Genomic DNA, 16,593 nt, shown 5'->3' on the forward strand with positions numbered 1-16,593 from the left:
ATTGTTGTAAAGTCACAGCTTGGGGACTTTCGAAGAATGCAGTGGGACTGAGGAACTGAATGGATAACATGAGGGATTTGTTTGTGGCCAAATCTTGAGGTACGGATCTTGACAGTTCCGTTTAGTTAAACATGGGTCTCATTTGTCAACATGGAAATGTCAGCATCTATAAACGTAATTCCATTGTATTCTTGTAAAGTCACAGCTTGGTGACTTTAGAAGAATGCAGTGGGACTGAGGAACTGAACGGATAACATGAGGGATTTGTTTGTGGCCAAATCTTGAGGTACGGATGTTGACAGTTCCGTTTAGTTAAACATGGGTCTCATTCGTCAACAAGATACTGCATGGTCATTGTTCGTTTAGAACATTGCATATAGCGCCATTACTCGCAAGTGACATTATTTTTGTTGCCAAAAATGAAATTACATGTGCTTCTGTAAGATATTACCTGATTCAATAGCAGTTGGCCCGATATTTTTAGAGCTATTTTAAAGAGAAACTTTGAACAATATTGAGCGTACGCAAATGAAACATTAATTTTAATTAATAAAAGATAAATTTTTAATTAATTTCTTCTCTTCTCTTCTTAATCCTTTGCGCTCGAATGGTGCCTCTCAGGCACTATTAACGCGGTGAATCATTTTGGTGTTTTATTTATTTTTCAATTTTGATTGTTAAAAATATCTACAGAATGGTAAAAAGACGTAGATAAATTTTTCGGGGAAATTCAATTTAAAACAATTATATATATAATATATTTTGGAGGAAGAAACACACCCTTGTATTAAGTGAATAATTATGCATCGAATTACTTTTTCGAGTGAAAAGGGTTTATTTTCGCAATATCTGTAAGAAAGATTTGGCGGATTTCTATAAAGAACAAGGACAACACACTCCAGTTCATTTTATATAGGTATGACTTATATGGGAATTAAAATCATTTCTTTTTTTTTTAATGCCACCATCAACATGTTTTGAATATTAAACTAATCAAACATCTTTTATACATTTTTTTTTCACTATAACTTTTTTTTTTTTGATGCTTCGAACTCTACCTCCTACAATTCTTCAAGAAGTTAAAAAAAGTTCGGCCAGCAATCCAATCTTCTGTCCCGTAAAACCACTGCCTAAGATCCCCATTGATATTCATCCGTCGTACCCCTCCCTGTTTACCATTTTGAGGAGCCATAGTTTTTGTCCTTGTAAAACCCATATTGCATATTTGTCCGGAGCCAAGGAGGCATTTATCCGCTTCCTTCTATCGTCTCAGGTGGGCTGTTTGCTTTTCTGGAGCGCCGTTTGGAAAATGAAGTATGTTGACTGACTTTTCCAGCGAATTTTGTATATTACGTGACAAGACTTGGGCAGATTGGGACGCGTTCTCGCTGTGCTTGTCGTTCCTGTGTTGATGGGGATGAGGTCGTGACAGTGCACGGAAAGTTGATTTTTACTCTCTTGCTTGCTTTAAGGTGAGGGGGGAAGGTTGAGGCATATGCTATGTAATAAATTGACATTTCTTGCAGTATCAAGTATATTCTGAGTAATAAATTGACACCTCTTGCATTATCAGGCATACACTGAGTTATAAATTGGCATTTCTTGCATTATCAGGCATATGCTGATTTATAAATTGGCATTTCTTGCATTATCAAGTATATTCTGAGTAATAAATTGGCACCTTTTGCATTATCAGGCATATGCTGAGTAATAAATTGGCATCTCTTTCATTGTCAGGCATATGCTGAATAATAAATTGGCATCTCTTTCATTGTCAGGCATATGCTGAATAATAAATTGGCATTTCTTGCATTATGAAGTATATGCTGAGTAATAAAATAGCATTTCTTATGCTGAGTAATAAATTCGATTACTGGATTTAATAATTGGCATTACCAGACAAATGCTGAGTAATAAATTGGCACCTCTTGCATTATCAGGCATATGCTGAGTAATAAATTGTCATATCTTGCATTATCAGAAGATATTTATTGTGAAAACATATATTCATAATCTTCTATTTTCTTTTGGACGAAGTGTATAAAAAAAATCAATATTTCAATTATTGAAGAATTACTAGCCTTTGGTGATTAATTGATTCATCGTATTCTTAGCCAGTTAACTGTTCTCGATCTCTTCGGAAAATGTGTATCTAAATTGTGTCGAAAAAATTTAGCGAGGACGAGTATTCTCGTCAAACATAGAGTATGTGTAATATGAAATTATGTTGTAATGAAAGGATTTTTATTTTTTTATTTCACATTTATTTAAATTAACATACAATTTTTGCATATAAAGGAAAAGAAACGTAAAAATTAATTTATTATTTTAATTTGCAGTTAGAGAATGGTATTGAGCAAAGCATGGTACAATGTACAATAATCTTTTATTTGTTTCTTTGATTTCGACTTGGCCTCAAAATATTTTAAACGTATTGAAATTTACGAATATTTTTGAGATTTCACTAAAATTGTAATTCAAACTGCAAAATGTCATTACATTCTCATTACTCCTGACGAATAAACTCGTCATAAGCGAAGAATTGAGCCTTTTCCATGACGAGTATTCTTGTTCAAAACAATTAATGGGTTAAAAATTTCAGTTATACATTTCGTGTTATTCGGTTTTCCCTTGATTTCTTCTTTTTCATCAGGGAAATATTTTTGAACTTTGAATTTCGTTAGATATATAACAAGTTCTATTTTAGAACATTCTGTTCGTTATGCTAGATGTTTCCCTAATTTTCTGTGAGTACCATTATACAGGGTGTTTATTTAGTCCCGGACCCATTTTAATGTTTAATAACTCATAAAATAATAAAGATAGATTTAAATTAATAACATAAATGGTTAAATAGACTCAAAAAGTTTCGTGACCCTTGTCAATGAACTTCCACGTGTGCCCCCTTCGTCGCACGGAGAATATCAAGTCGATAGTCAATTTCACGCCAGGTAGCGGCAAGCATGTCGGCATTCACAGAGCTTATTGCGGTTGTAATTCTGGCTTTTAGGTTATCAATGTTCGACACTCTCCCCCTGAAAACGTTGTCTTTTACAAACCCCTTGCACTATCGATTTCGTTTCTATGAACCACCATAAAATCTGTGCTTTCTCTTGTGGTGTATGCATTCTCCTTAATATCCTGTCGAATAAAACATCCCATACAAAAGTACTACATAGAACAAACACATTAAAAGTAAACATAACATTGCAATAGTTGCTAAAAACAAAAGAGAGAAAAATGCAATTAATAAGCAGACGATATTTAGAAAAGTACAGATATTTAGACTGGAAAACGAAATTATCTGAAATTAACCACACGTGCAGACGATATTTACAAAAGTAAAAATATTCAAACCTGAAAAGGAAAATATATGAGTTATTCCATCAATAAATGCCATAAGTTTGTTTATATCTTCATTATTTTATGAGTTATTAAACATCAAAATGGGTCCGGGACTTTATAAACACCCTGTATATCCAATTATAAATGGGGAAATAAAACTATAATGTGTAAAAAATGGGCGCACTTAAAAATTTATTCAATTTTGCTTGATTCAGAAGTTAAATCTTTTATTGTAAATGCAAATAAATCTCAAAAATTTTATTAAAAGCATGCCTTATTTAGAAATACACTCAACATAGAAAATAACATCGTTATATTATTATCATAAACAATCGGGAGGATGGGAAGTTAGGATGAAATATATCGTTTTCATTCTTGTAATACAAATTTTTTCTTCTACAATGAACTGTATTGCTGAAAATGTGGCAAAAAAATTTGTGTAGTTAGAAAGATAATTTTTTTTCCAATTTTTAGACGATTTTAAACTTTTTTGTTTGGTTTAATATTTTTGGGGAATTATGATGAAAACTTGCAGAATTTCACTTCGTTATTAATTAAAATTCTCATTAAAACTTTAAAAGAAAAATATTTTCATTTGCGCATTCGTACTCTTCACAGAATATGTATGACAAGTTAAATAACTCTAGATCAAAAGGTCTTGCCCGTTGTACGCTGACACTCACAAACAAACGCGTTGTCTTTCTTATAAAGATAAATGTTTAGAGTTCGTTTTCTTATTTGCTTAAATGCTATTTATTAGCGATCACTTAAACAATAGAACTTTGCTGTAATTATAGAAAGAAATAAAAAAAATGTGGTGGGTTTGTAATTGTATTCCTCTTGTTTTATTATATTTTTGTAAAGGAATACTGCATTCATCTATTATATTTATTGACTGACGTTATAAACGATATTGCAGAATCGGAGGAAAAACAAGTTATCAGTTCATTTAGGTACTACTGGAGAGATGATTTAGCTAAGCGATGTTGTTTTTCCTCACAAGTAAGTGCACGTGTTGCAAAGCAACTTTTACATGGGTGAAATCGTTATTTTATTTGTTTTTGGTCGATCAGGTGAACGAATTATTTTGAAAATTTGCGTTGGGAACGATTATACATTTTATATAAGAAATTTCGTTTGTTGTTTATTGTTTAAACGATTATGATAATTTTACTTATTTCACCACAGTTTTTTTAATAAGATTATTTTATTTGCTGATGTACATACATAATACATAATGCAATACTGAAGCAGTGTCCAATATTACATGTTAATATGGCAGTTAATTCCCTATTCGCTTATGATTGAAAGCAGTTAAAATTCAAATAATGAAATTATTTTAGTAACTGTATATATATTTGTCATGATTTATTAGATATAATTTTACTATTTAAAACTATTGTGAAGTATTTTCAGATGCTGGTGTTAAGATCTTTCATAATTTGTTGTTGGTCTAGCATCTCTAGCGGGTGGGGGGGGAGACTCTTCTGAATTTTCAATTAACAATTACGATTTAAAAGTTTATATATTTATATAGCAATTGTGTGGCCGAGAAAAAGAAAATTTTGAAATTGTAAAACTTTGATTTATTTCACCACCGGAGGCATAGTTTATGTACAAAGAATAAGTGGTAAGAAATATGTTAGTCTACATCGCGATACACGCATGAACAGAAAAGCAAAAAAGACCGAAAATTTTCCCTTCGGTGGTTTTACTATGAGATTTTAGTATGGATTTCTTTGACACGTGAAAAAGAAATGTAGGTATCTTTAAAAGAATGTTGTTAACATTAAAGATTTTTATCCCTTCACTCGGTGCGTGAGAACCTGCTGAATTCAGCAGTTTTACAGAGTGCGTGTTGTTTAATTAAATAAAAAAAAGTGGGAATTGGAGCAGGAAATAAGAGAACATTTTAGAATGGAGTTAATATGGACTAAATTAAGATAAAAAATAAAAAATAAATAACACCTGTTCTGTTTATAAGGTATATATAATAGTATATCACGTAAGCTTATATCGACTGAGAAATCCGTTTGAAGTAAAATTAATTTTAATACTTTCTGTTATGTTTTGTTGCAGAAATTTTTATTTAAAAACATAGAATTAAGGAGAAAATCTGCAAACATATCTTTGAATTATTATATGGTATTTTCTGTTCTAATATTTTATTGAAAAAGCCCCCCCCCCCTTTTTTTTTTAAAGTGGGACCTTATATTTTAAAAATTATCTAGATGGTTGATAGTTTCCCCCGTTCTGATTTAAAATTATACTGTATTTATAGTAAAATCAAACTTACTAAAAATCTGAATTTTAACATTTTGATAACCATAAAATGTTTTTTTAGCATTTTTATAAAGTATTCTCATTCATATATTTACTACCTGTCCTATAGGTACGACTACCAGGTTCTGCTGGAGAATGCAACGTTCTGCCTAGTACCTCGGGGTCGTCGCCTGGGCTCATTCCGCTTCCTGGAGGCACTCCAGGCGGGCTGCGTGCCCGTCCTTCTGAGCAACGGCTGGGAACTGCCCTTCAGTGATGTCCTGCACTGGGACAAGGCCACCGTCTGGGCAGACGAGAGGCTATTGTTGCAGGTGAGCATATTTATTTAAAAAGTTTATAATATCTTTTGAAGGGGGGGGGGGACTAGGTAACAGTATGATTACATTTAAAAAAAAGTCTTCCTTTGCATATTGTATTACAGTGCTTCATCGTGTGATAATTAAATAAACAGTATGGTTAATTTAAAACAATCTTCCCTTGCATACTGTTATACGTTGCATTTTATCTTCAAATATAGTGCTTCAGCGCATGGCAAGTAGGTGAACAGTGTGATTACAATTAAAACAACCGTGCTTTGCGTACTGTAATGCATTGTATAATATCTTCTAATACAGTGTTTCATCGCAAGATAACTATGTATACAGTATGATTACATTTAAAACGATCTTCCTTTACATATTTTAATACAATGTTTAGTATCTTCTAAAATAGTGCTTCATCGCATGATAAGTAGGTGAACAGTGTGATTACATTTAAAACAACCTTCCTTTGCGTACTGTAATGCATTGTATAATATCTTCTAATACAGTGTTTCATCGCAAGATAACTATGCATACAGTATGATTACATTTAAAACGATCTTCCTTTACATATTTTAATACAATGTTTAGTATCTTCTAAAATAGTGCTTCATCGCATGATAAGTAGGTGAACAGCGTGATTACATTTAAAACAACCGTGCTTTGCGTACTGTAATGCATTGTATAATATCTTCTAATACAGTGTTTCATCGCAAGATAACTATGTATACAGTATGATTACATTTAAAACGATCTTCCTTTACATATTTTAATACAATGTTTAGTATCTTCTAAAATAGTGCTTCATCGCATGATAAGTAGGTGAACAGCGTGATTACATTTAAAACAACCTTCCTTTGCGTACTGTAATGCATTGTATAATATCTTCTAATACAGTGTTTCATCGCAAGATAACTATGTATACAGTATGATTACATTTAAAACGATCTTCCTTTACATATTTTAATACAATGTTTAGTATCTTCTAAAATAGTGCTTCATCGCATGATAAGTAGGTGAACAGTGTGATTACAATTAAAACAACCGTGCTTTGCGTACTGTAATGCATTGTATAATATCTTCTAATACAGTGTTTCATCGCAAGATAACTATGTATACAGTATGATTACATTTAAAACGATCTTCCTTTACATATTTTAATACAATGTTTAGTATCTTCTAAAATAGTGCTTCATCGCATGATAAGTAGGTGAACAGTGTGATTACATTTAAAACAACCTTCCTTTGCGTACTGTAATGCATTGTATAATATCTTCTAATACAGTGTTTCATCGCAAGATAACTATGTATACAGTATGATTACATTTAAAACGATCTTCCTTTACATATTTTAATACAATGTTTAGTATCTTCTAAAATAGTGCTTCATCGCATGATAAGTAGGTGAACAGTGTGATTACAATTAAAACAACCGTGCTTTGCGTACTGTAATGCATTGTATAATATCTTCTAATACAGTGTTTCATCGCAAGATAACTATGTATACAGTATGATTACATTTAAAACGATCTTCCTTTACATATTTTAATACAATGTTTAGTATCTTCTAAAATAGTGCTTCATCGCATGATAAGTAGGTGAACAGTGTGATTACATTTAAAACAACCTTCCTTTGCGTACTGTAATGCATTGTATAATATCTTCTAATACAGTGTTTCATCGCAAGATAACTATGTATACAGTATGATTACATTTAAAACGATCTTCCTTTACATATTTTAATACAATGTTTAGTATCTTCTAAAATAGTGCTTCAGCGCATGGCAAGTAGGTGAACAGTGTGATTACAATTAAAACAACCGTGCTTTGCGTACTGTAATGCATTGTATAATATCTTCTAATACAGTGTTTCATCGCAAGATAACTATGTATACAGTATGATTACATTTAAAACGATCTTCCTTTACATATTTTAATACAATGTTTAGTATCTTCTAAAATAGTGCTTCATCGCATGATAAGTAGGTGAACAGCGTGATTACATTTAAAACAACCTTCCTTTGCGTACTGTAATGCATTGTATAATATCTTCTAATACAGTGTTTCATCGCAAGATAACTATGTATACAGTATGATTACATTTAAAACGATCTTCCTTTACATATTTTAATACAATGTTTAGTATCTTCTAAAATAGTGCTTCATCGCATGATAAGTAGGTGAACAGTGTGATTACAATTAAAACAATCTTCCGTCGTGTACTGTAATAGAATGCATAATATCTTCTAATATACTGCTTCATTGCATGAATAAAATACTAAATGTGCTGCGCTACTGTACTATTAGATACCAGTGTACAAACAATGAACTTTACTATCATTATTAAAGATTTTCTCTGTGTGGTTATTTTTTGCTCTAATATTATTTATGAAACATTGCAAAACCATTATCTGTATAGTTACCCTTGAATATAGTTTTAGTAGATTTAAAACTGTATTTAAAAGAATATTTTAAATTTAAAATTAAAGTAAAAACTCTGTAGTAAATTTTAAGGAGATCTTGGGCTAGTGGTTCCCCTGAACTGCAATCTAATTAACTACTAGTTAAGATGACAATCGGTATGTTCTTTTTTTTCCATCAATTCAATTGCACTCATGGTTTTGTATCTTATAATCATGCAATTCAAAATGTTGCAATACTCTATTCTACTATACCTAAGGATAAGTTCATTTGATAATTAATATATATTATCTAATATATATATTAATATCTAATATTTTCTTTAAGAAATCTAATCATTGGATATCATCTTTAGTGCTCGGTAGTTAGTTTTGGGATCAAAGTACTCCTTTTGTTTATTTTACTATCTACAACGGATATAAAGAGAGCTATATAGAGGATCATTATTTCTTCTTTGGAATCATCTGCATCGTTTATTTTTCCCAGATTGCTTTCGTCTCTTTCATTGAAAAACAATTGAGTTTAGTGATTGAATGGGTCACGGAATCGGATCATAACCTGTGTGGTACATTACCTGGATAATTAGGAGCAGTACTTTGTTTTGTGTAATGGACTGTTCTTGTGCTGGTAAATGTGGCGTATGTTGAATGCTATCTATTTGTGCTTTCTTGTATGGTACTTGTCATTTCCATCTCTATCATTTCCTCTTCACATAAGCAATATTATCTTCCTTCTTTCCCTTTTGTCTTGTCTTTAAGGGTATTGTATTCAATAACTTTTTATTATTATGAACATAATTTTTACTTATGCTCTTATGCTTGTTTCCCCTTCCTCTTAAACCCCCGGGAGGCACCTCGAAAAGAGGATGAGATGCTTCCAGTATGGTGGTTAGATCTCGTCACCCTGGAGAGTACACAAAAAAGGTGGAGGGATCTAGCTTCTTCCATCGATGACGGGACGCAATTTCTTCGGGAAGAGTTGTACCGTAACCGGTGATGGCCCTTAGGACTCAACCACAATTCCCGCCCGTGTTGTTGTTGCGGCAGTCCGGTCATTCAGTTTTTTTTTTTATCCGTGTGCCTTCAGGCCGGTCGGAGAGTCAGTGATCTTCCGTTCCTCGTATATATTTTTACTTATATATACTTTCTCTCGTATACTCTCTCCATACGTAATATAGAGAAAGTATAGTCATCGTCAAAAAATTAGAATTCGAAATTTTGACGAATCTATGTTTTAGACTTTTCTCAGTTAGAAAAATATATTTTTAGAAAATGTCTGGGACAAAGATAACTCAAAACCGCTTTGAATTAATCGGTTAAAATTTGATATACGGTCTTTACATCAAATTTGCAGATTTCTATCAAATTTTGAGTAAAATCTATTCAAAAGAAGTCCGTCTGTTCGAATAAAGTTTTACCACAATAATTACGAAACGAAGAAAGCTAGATAGATAAAATTCAATACACGTATTAAATATCTCTAGTGTAGACACCTGTCAAATTGTGAGCGATTTCCAATGACAGGTTGACTGTCTGTCGGTCTGTATTTTCAGAAATATGTAAACGCGGTATTTCAAAAACGCAGTGACTTAATATAATAAATCTAGTATGGGATTTTGTGACTATAAATGCAGTTTTGTGTCAAATTTATTTCAATCAGTGGAGGAAAAATAAACTTGTCTAAATTACAAAATTTGATTTTTTGGATGCTATTAACGCATGCTATGGGTTAATCGCCAAATATCTCGCCAAGGATAGCACGACTGATTCTGTAAAAATGCTAAATTTGTGCCAAAAGTTAATATTTCATATTTATTGGACTCCAATGCATGTAAGGCGTTCTCTGGCATGACACGTTTATTAGAGATTATGCGAGAAAGTTTTTGGGAGACCTGTCCCGTTGGTTAATATTGTTTTAAATTCATTTTTTCAGTTAACTTCCTTGCCTCTGGCAACATACAAATTGTGGTTCAATTATTGCATGTAATATGACGTGATTCACTTGAATAAAACTTGCTTTTCACTTCCATTCGTACCCTTTTTTCTTCAAACTATTATCTTTTTCGCCAACGATTAAAAATTTTATATGCAAAAATTTCTGTATTTTTGTGAACGTAATTTTCTGTAATTCTGCATAAATTTTCCTTATCTCATTTAACCTTCTTGCCTCGAGCAACATAAATTGTCTCAATTATTGCAAAACGTTTGCTTTGATTCTCCTGAGTATTGTTTTTCATTTCCTTTCTCATCTTTTTCTTCTCTATAAGCTGATAATCTCTGATATTTTCCGCTTTTCCTCCGAACATTAAAGAAGGGGGGGGGGGGCATATGCAATAATCTTTTTTTTTGTTTTTTTTTTTTTTGTTATGAACCTTATTTTCTGCTATGCAGTATAAATATTCGTTTTATTAGTTAATCATCTTGCCTCGGGTTGCATAGGAATTGTCCCCCAATTATTACATAATATGACTTGATTTCTTATAATAGCATTGTTTAGAAATTTGTTTTCTAAAAGTATTTGAATTTATTCTCTAGTACGTATTACATATGCAGAGGCTGATCTCGCATTTTATTAGATGTTTTTGATGTAATGCATACACCGTCATTTGATTTAAAATTATTTTCATAAATTTCTGTGAAATAAAATTATAATCTAATATTTAAATATAAAAAGAGTTTAAGAGAAGTTTTTTTTAATTATTCAGTTTAATGTTTTTGCTATTATATTTAAGACAGCGTTTTTTATCGATCAGCTAGTTGTATCTTTTTAATTTCGACTATATCTCTTATGTTTGATTTGATGTTAGTAATTCCAATAAAAAGGATTTTTAAGCGTCAGATTGTGACATATATTAAAGTTGTATATATTAAGAATATTCACATAGTTTATTGTATAACATTTTGTCTATTGTATGCATGGATCTTCATAAAGAAATCTCGTCCCATGACATTATGAAGTCATTCAAACTTAAACGACTGAATTATCAGTTTCAAATTGCACGTTGTCTTCTGAGTAAAATATATCTATGGAAAGCAAATTCCAAGATTTAATTGTAAGAACGAAGTATTTTGTTCAAAACTATTAAAAAAAAAAAGATATCTAAAATTCGGAATAAGAAAACAATACTGCACAGTTAATTGGTAAAAAAATCATTGTAAAATTTTTTTGTTGTTGTTTTGTCATGAAGACAGTTGCTAGTTCTATATAAAAACCAGGGAAGATCGTAATTAGAGGATTAATTCAATTAATTAATCGTCGTAAATAATTTTAGTTATTTCATTAAGTAAATAATTTTAATTACTTAAGTACATGTTCCTAGCAAAATTACAATTCTATTACGTGGTTTTTTTTCCTTAAAAATTAAAAATCTTTCCCTATACTTTTAAAATTATTTATCATTTTGTGGTGGAATGAAGATCATTATGATCCATGCAGTGGAAGCAAGAGGACGTTTTCGGGAACATTTCTTTAATGATCGCATTTCACACAAAACAAACACAAACACGAAAGATAAGACATTCACGCACGCAGCTAAACAGAACAGCATAACATCTCATTTTCATTGCCATCGCAATGCACTGTGGGATGCGTACCTTATCGGCCATCACCATCTATTATCCAAAAGAGACGATAGAGTAATGCAGCTGCTACAATTTGTTGAATTTTATTGAACAACTCGAATCAGTCTAATTGCAGATTTTTTTTGTTTAGAAAATCATTCTTTTTTTTTTTTATAAAATTTATTGTGCCAATCAAAATTCGTTGGTTTAAAGTTCATCCCTTAAAAATCCTTGCATGAATTTAACCACTTCTATTCGCAACCGTTATAAGGAAGAAAAAAGAAAAAGTGCTGGTTAGGGGTATTTGAAAGAACTGTCATCACGTGGCCGCAGAACGGCACATAAAAGCCAACATCACATCACATCAGTTTGACGAAGTGTCTCCTGCGAGTGAGTGAAATCTCTTCTCCTTTCAATTTTGCCTCGGAAAGGATTGCTCTTGGGGGCGCCCTCATAAATAGTCGTCTGGAGAAGGGATGGCCCGAGGCCTCGTATCGATTACTTAATTAAGCAGCCCCTTTCCTTCCAGATTACAGGTCTGCAGGGAATAACTTGACTGGTTCTCTTTGCTTCTCCGTTCTCTTTCCGCCTTAGAGTTGCTGATGCTCCTCAAGATTTTCTTTTTTTTTCTTTTTATTTCTTTACCTTTGCAAGTCGCCAAGCGAGTTTTCTTTCCTCATAGTGTTTTGAGTCGATTCTTTTCGGGCTTTGTTTTAACGTGGATGGGTTTAACTAATGATAAGTGGCAAAGTTTATCTCAAGATAGCATTTTCGTAACGTTCTTTAAGAATTTTTCTGTTGCGGCATGTGTGTGCTTGTTTTGTTATTGTCTGGCTATTATACTTAGTGTAAGATTTATATTATTATTTTTTAGAGTACTTTAGAGAGGCAGAAAAAGTAGAAAAATAATCTTAATTGGTGTAAGAATGCCAAATATTGCTGATGGGCATTTTAGAGCTGAGAAATGAATTAGAAAGTGGAATCCAAAAATAAATGAATAATAGGTTATAGATCTTAATATTGTTGTTGAATTTGTCCAATTGTATACTGTGAAAAAAGTTCGAGGCTTAGGAATAATGGATGACATCGCTTTAACTTATAACTTTAAACGAGCAATTCTTGTATATTTCTCTGTATATATATTTATTAATTTTGTGTATCTCGGAAATGGCTCTAACGATTTGAACCAAATTTTATATTTAGATTAGGTTTTACTTTTTGTTTATCGATATAGATGTCTTTCCTGAAAGTAAACGATTTTGCACGCACGCACGCACACACACACACTTACACGCAGCTTGGTCTTCCAGATATTCCTGCAATAAAACAGAAAACTAAACATTGGTTGTAACTACGCAGTCGAAGCATACACAAAGACAACACTTGCAGAAATCAAAAGCATTTTACAAATCAATATTAAGCAACAGCAACACCACAGAACCCTCAACTAGTCTCTCTTTCATGTTTCAAATACTCAATTGAGCGCAACTCATTTGCCAACTACACAGTACTGACTGAAGTATGATTCTCAGCATTTTATTCTGCTCGTGAAAGAACAAAGAAATTTTTGGAGTAAACTTTCATACTCGAGTTCTAATGGCGATATCGAGAAGATTCTGAGTACTTCATTTTTGTCATATAACATTTAATATGTTTGGGGGAACTTTTCCTAGTTTTTGTTGCAAGTTAAAAATGATATGCTTCTAAGTGGAAGATGTTTTTCGGTTTATTTATGTACTAGCCGCCTTTGGCGACCAGCCGGTTCGCCAATCTTAATGTTCGTTAAAATTTTAATAATTAAATATTTTATGCAATTCCAACTTTAATAGATTCTTCGGCAAAATATTTTAAAACTTCAAATTTTGATAGTCATATAATTCACTCATAATATTATAAAGGCCTTCAGTCATAACGTGATATGTATCTCTCTAATTTTCTGTTACCCCTCGTAGAATTTATGCTTTAAATTAAAGTGTAAATGATTAATCTGCAATTAATATAATAATATTTTTTACTGAAACAAAGCATTTTTTTTAATAATATGATTACTGATAATAGAGTCACTGAGCGTTTAAACTTTATGGGCACTAAAGAATATCTTTCTTAATTTATGTAATATCTCAAGAATTTGTCAACAAAATTTTCTCAGATTCCTCATGAACAGATCGATTCATTAACAATGTTTCATTTTAAAGGCATCAAACACTAAGAAAATAAAATGAATCGTTTAAAATAATCGGTCTAAAACAGGTTTAAAAAAACTACTTAAAAAACGATGTACCTAAAACTATAAGCATATACAAAAAAAATATATATATAACTAACATAAATACAATTTAATTACAAAAGCATGCAACTAACCTAAAAATAATTTCAATCATTGAAAACAGGTTAAAAAAAAACTACTTAAAAAACGATGTACTTAAAACTATAAGCATATACAAAAAATATATAACTAACATAAATACAATTTACTTACAAAAGCATGCGACTAACTCAAAAATAATTTAAATCATCCATTGATAACGGTTGTCATGGCAACAATCAGAACAGAATGCGCGTGCGTGAATTTTCTTCCCCGTTTACGTAACGCAAATACGTGGTTTTTTCTACGCCAGTTGGGGTAACGCTATGCGGATTAGAAATTTTTAATTTCCTTTATTCTGTTTTATTTTAATTCAAAAGTACTTCAGAATGAATCTGAAAGATCGATTCATTAACAATGTTTAATTTTAAATGCATCAAACATTAAGAATATAAACAGAATCGATTGAAATAATCCGCCGAAAAATTTCAACCCTAGCCTCATTACTGTTGGGAGAAAAAAAAATTGAAGCCTTTCTCATTTGGTGGTGGGGAAAATAGAAGATTTTTTTGGCGGAAAAGTTGGCGGTGGGGAAAATGGAAGATTCTTTTGGCGGTAAAGTTAGTTTTTAATTAATAATTAGAATTCTAATTAAAAATTCGAAAAAAGGAACCCCAGGTGCACATTCCCAACCTCCAAGGTATACATGTACCAAATTTGGTAGCTGTAGGTCAAACGGTCTGGCCTGTAGAGCGCCAACACACACACACACACACACACACACACACATTGAGCGTTATTATAAGTATAGATATTTAAACCTTCTTAATGAAAAATAATTATTTTAATAAACAAACAAAAAAAGCTTTATAAGATGCGATATTTTTTTTTTTTTTCATTTAAAGGGGAAAAAATGAGAAAAAATTCGAATCTTTTGTTCGAAATGTTAATGTATGAGAAGTTTTTATTAATTTTAACTTATTATTCGATTTATACAATTTTTAAAATGTGTGGTAATTGATCATCCTTTTGAAGAGCGTTGCTTAACTCGATTGAAGAACTTACTCTTTTATCCTGTGCTTTTTAATTTTTCCCTGTGTGATAACTACAAAATATAAAGAGTTAGACTAATAGAATTGGATATATAGATTTAGTATCTAAGGTACAACTTTACCCAAGGTCTATGATTTTATGTGGGGTAAGGGCACAACAAATTTATTGGGGAATGTGCGAGAAAGTTTGGGGGAAACCACTGTCGCTGATTTGAGACTGAGTTCAAATAATTCAAATTTTGAATTTTTGCATTTCTCCAATAATCTATTGTAAGTGTTTGAGATATTATTTTATTATCTGGATATTAAGAACTCTCAAACGGATATTTTCGTTCCTCCTCTACAAAGCGAAACTTCCAGTCATATCTGAATTGTTCCATCTTCATCAAAATGCGTGGAATTTGCGACATCAGTATTGAAGCGCTTCAGAATGGAACTGTTTATCTTATATTTATTTATCTCACCTCGTTATTGAGGATGAGAAGCATGGTGGTTGGTTCTCGCTACCCTGTTGGGTACACGAAAAGGTAGGAGCCTGGCTCCTCCCATCGATGACGGGAAGTACTTCCTTAGGGAAGGGTTGTACCGTGGTTGGTGATGGTCCATAGGACCTGTAACTCAACCACAGTTTCCGCCAGTATTGCTGTTGTGGCGGTCTGGTCATTCAAGGTTTTCCTTGTGCCTTCCGGCTGGTCAGAGTAGTCACTTTGTCATATATTTATCCCCCCCCCCAGACACTTCACGATGTCAAATTCCGATAAGGACTTTTTACTGTATCTTTGCTGCTTGGATATTCGCTCCAGTGTCTTGACAAACCTTATCTGAAAAATTCATTACATTTATTTAAAAAAGAAAAAAAAAATACGATTCGATTTTCAGAAATCTATTGCAAGAGTCCTGGTAGATGGATGTTCGTTTAACTATACATTGTTTTATTACTTTTAAGCCTCTTTTTAATTTAAAATTGCATCAACCAGTGTGTATTAAAAAGTGGGGATGAAATTTGGTGATATTCTCTCAAAACGAAAATTCTGGCGTATAAAATATGAAAGTAATTGTCACTCATATTGTAAGAGAAAGAATGGTTCTGATATTTATTAATAAAAAAAATCCAAAAATAGCATACTATCGTTCATAGGGGAAAAGGTCTTTTATTAAAATCAAAACTAGTTTAAATCATCTAGCCTGTATCCCTTGATATCAATAACTGATGCAAGTCGCCAACGTCATAAAATTTGATGGTATTGGCGACTTGGCATCGATTGTCTATTTGAAAAAGTACCGGCTAATAGATTTCAACCACATATTAAGATATCATTGCTTAAATG

At 31.9% G+C, this 16,593-nt stretch overlaps 1 protein-coding gene across 1 annotated transcript in view; it reads left to right on the forward strand.

Moving 5' to 3' along the window:
* Positions 1-16,593, forward strand: part of LOC129972503 (exostosin-1-like) — a 335,773-nt gene that overhangs the window by 201,964 nt on the left and 117,216 nt on the right. Inside the window, exon 2 of the mRNA XM_056086659.1 lies at positions 5,738-5,939. Within this exon, the coding sequence (XP_055942634.1) occupies positions 5,738-5,939 (202 nt within the window). The remainder of the gene's footprint in view (positions 1-5,737; positions 5,940-16,593) is intronic.

This window comes from Argiope bruennichi, chromosome 6, assembly GCF_947563725.1.
Source record: "Argiope bruennichi chromosome 6, qqArgBrue1.1, whole genome shotgun sequence".
Lineage (NCBI taxonomy): Eukaryota > Metazoa > Arthropoda > Arachnida > Araneae > Araneidae > Argiope > Argiope bruennichi.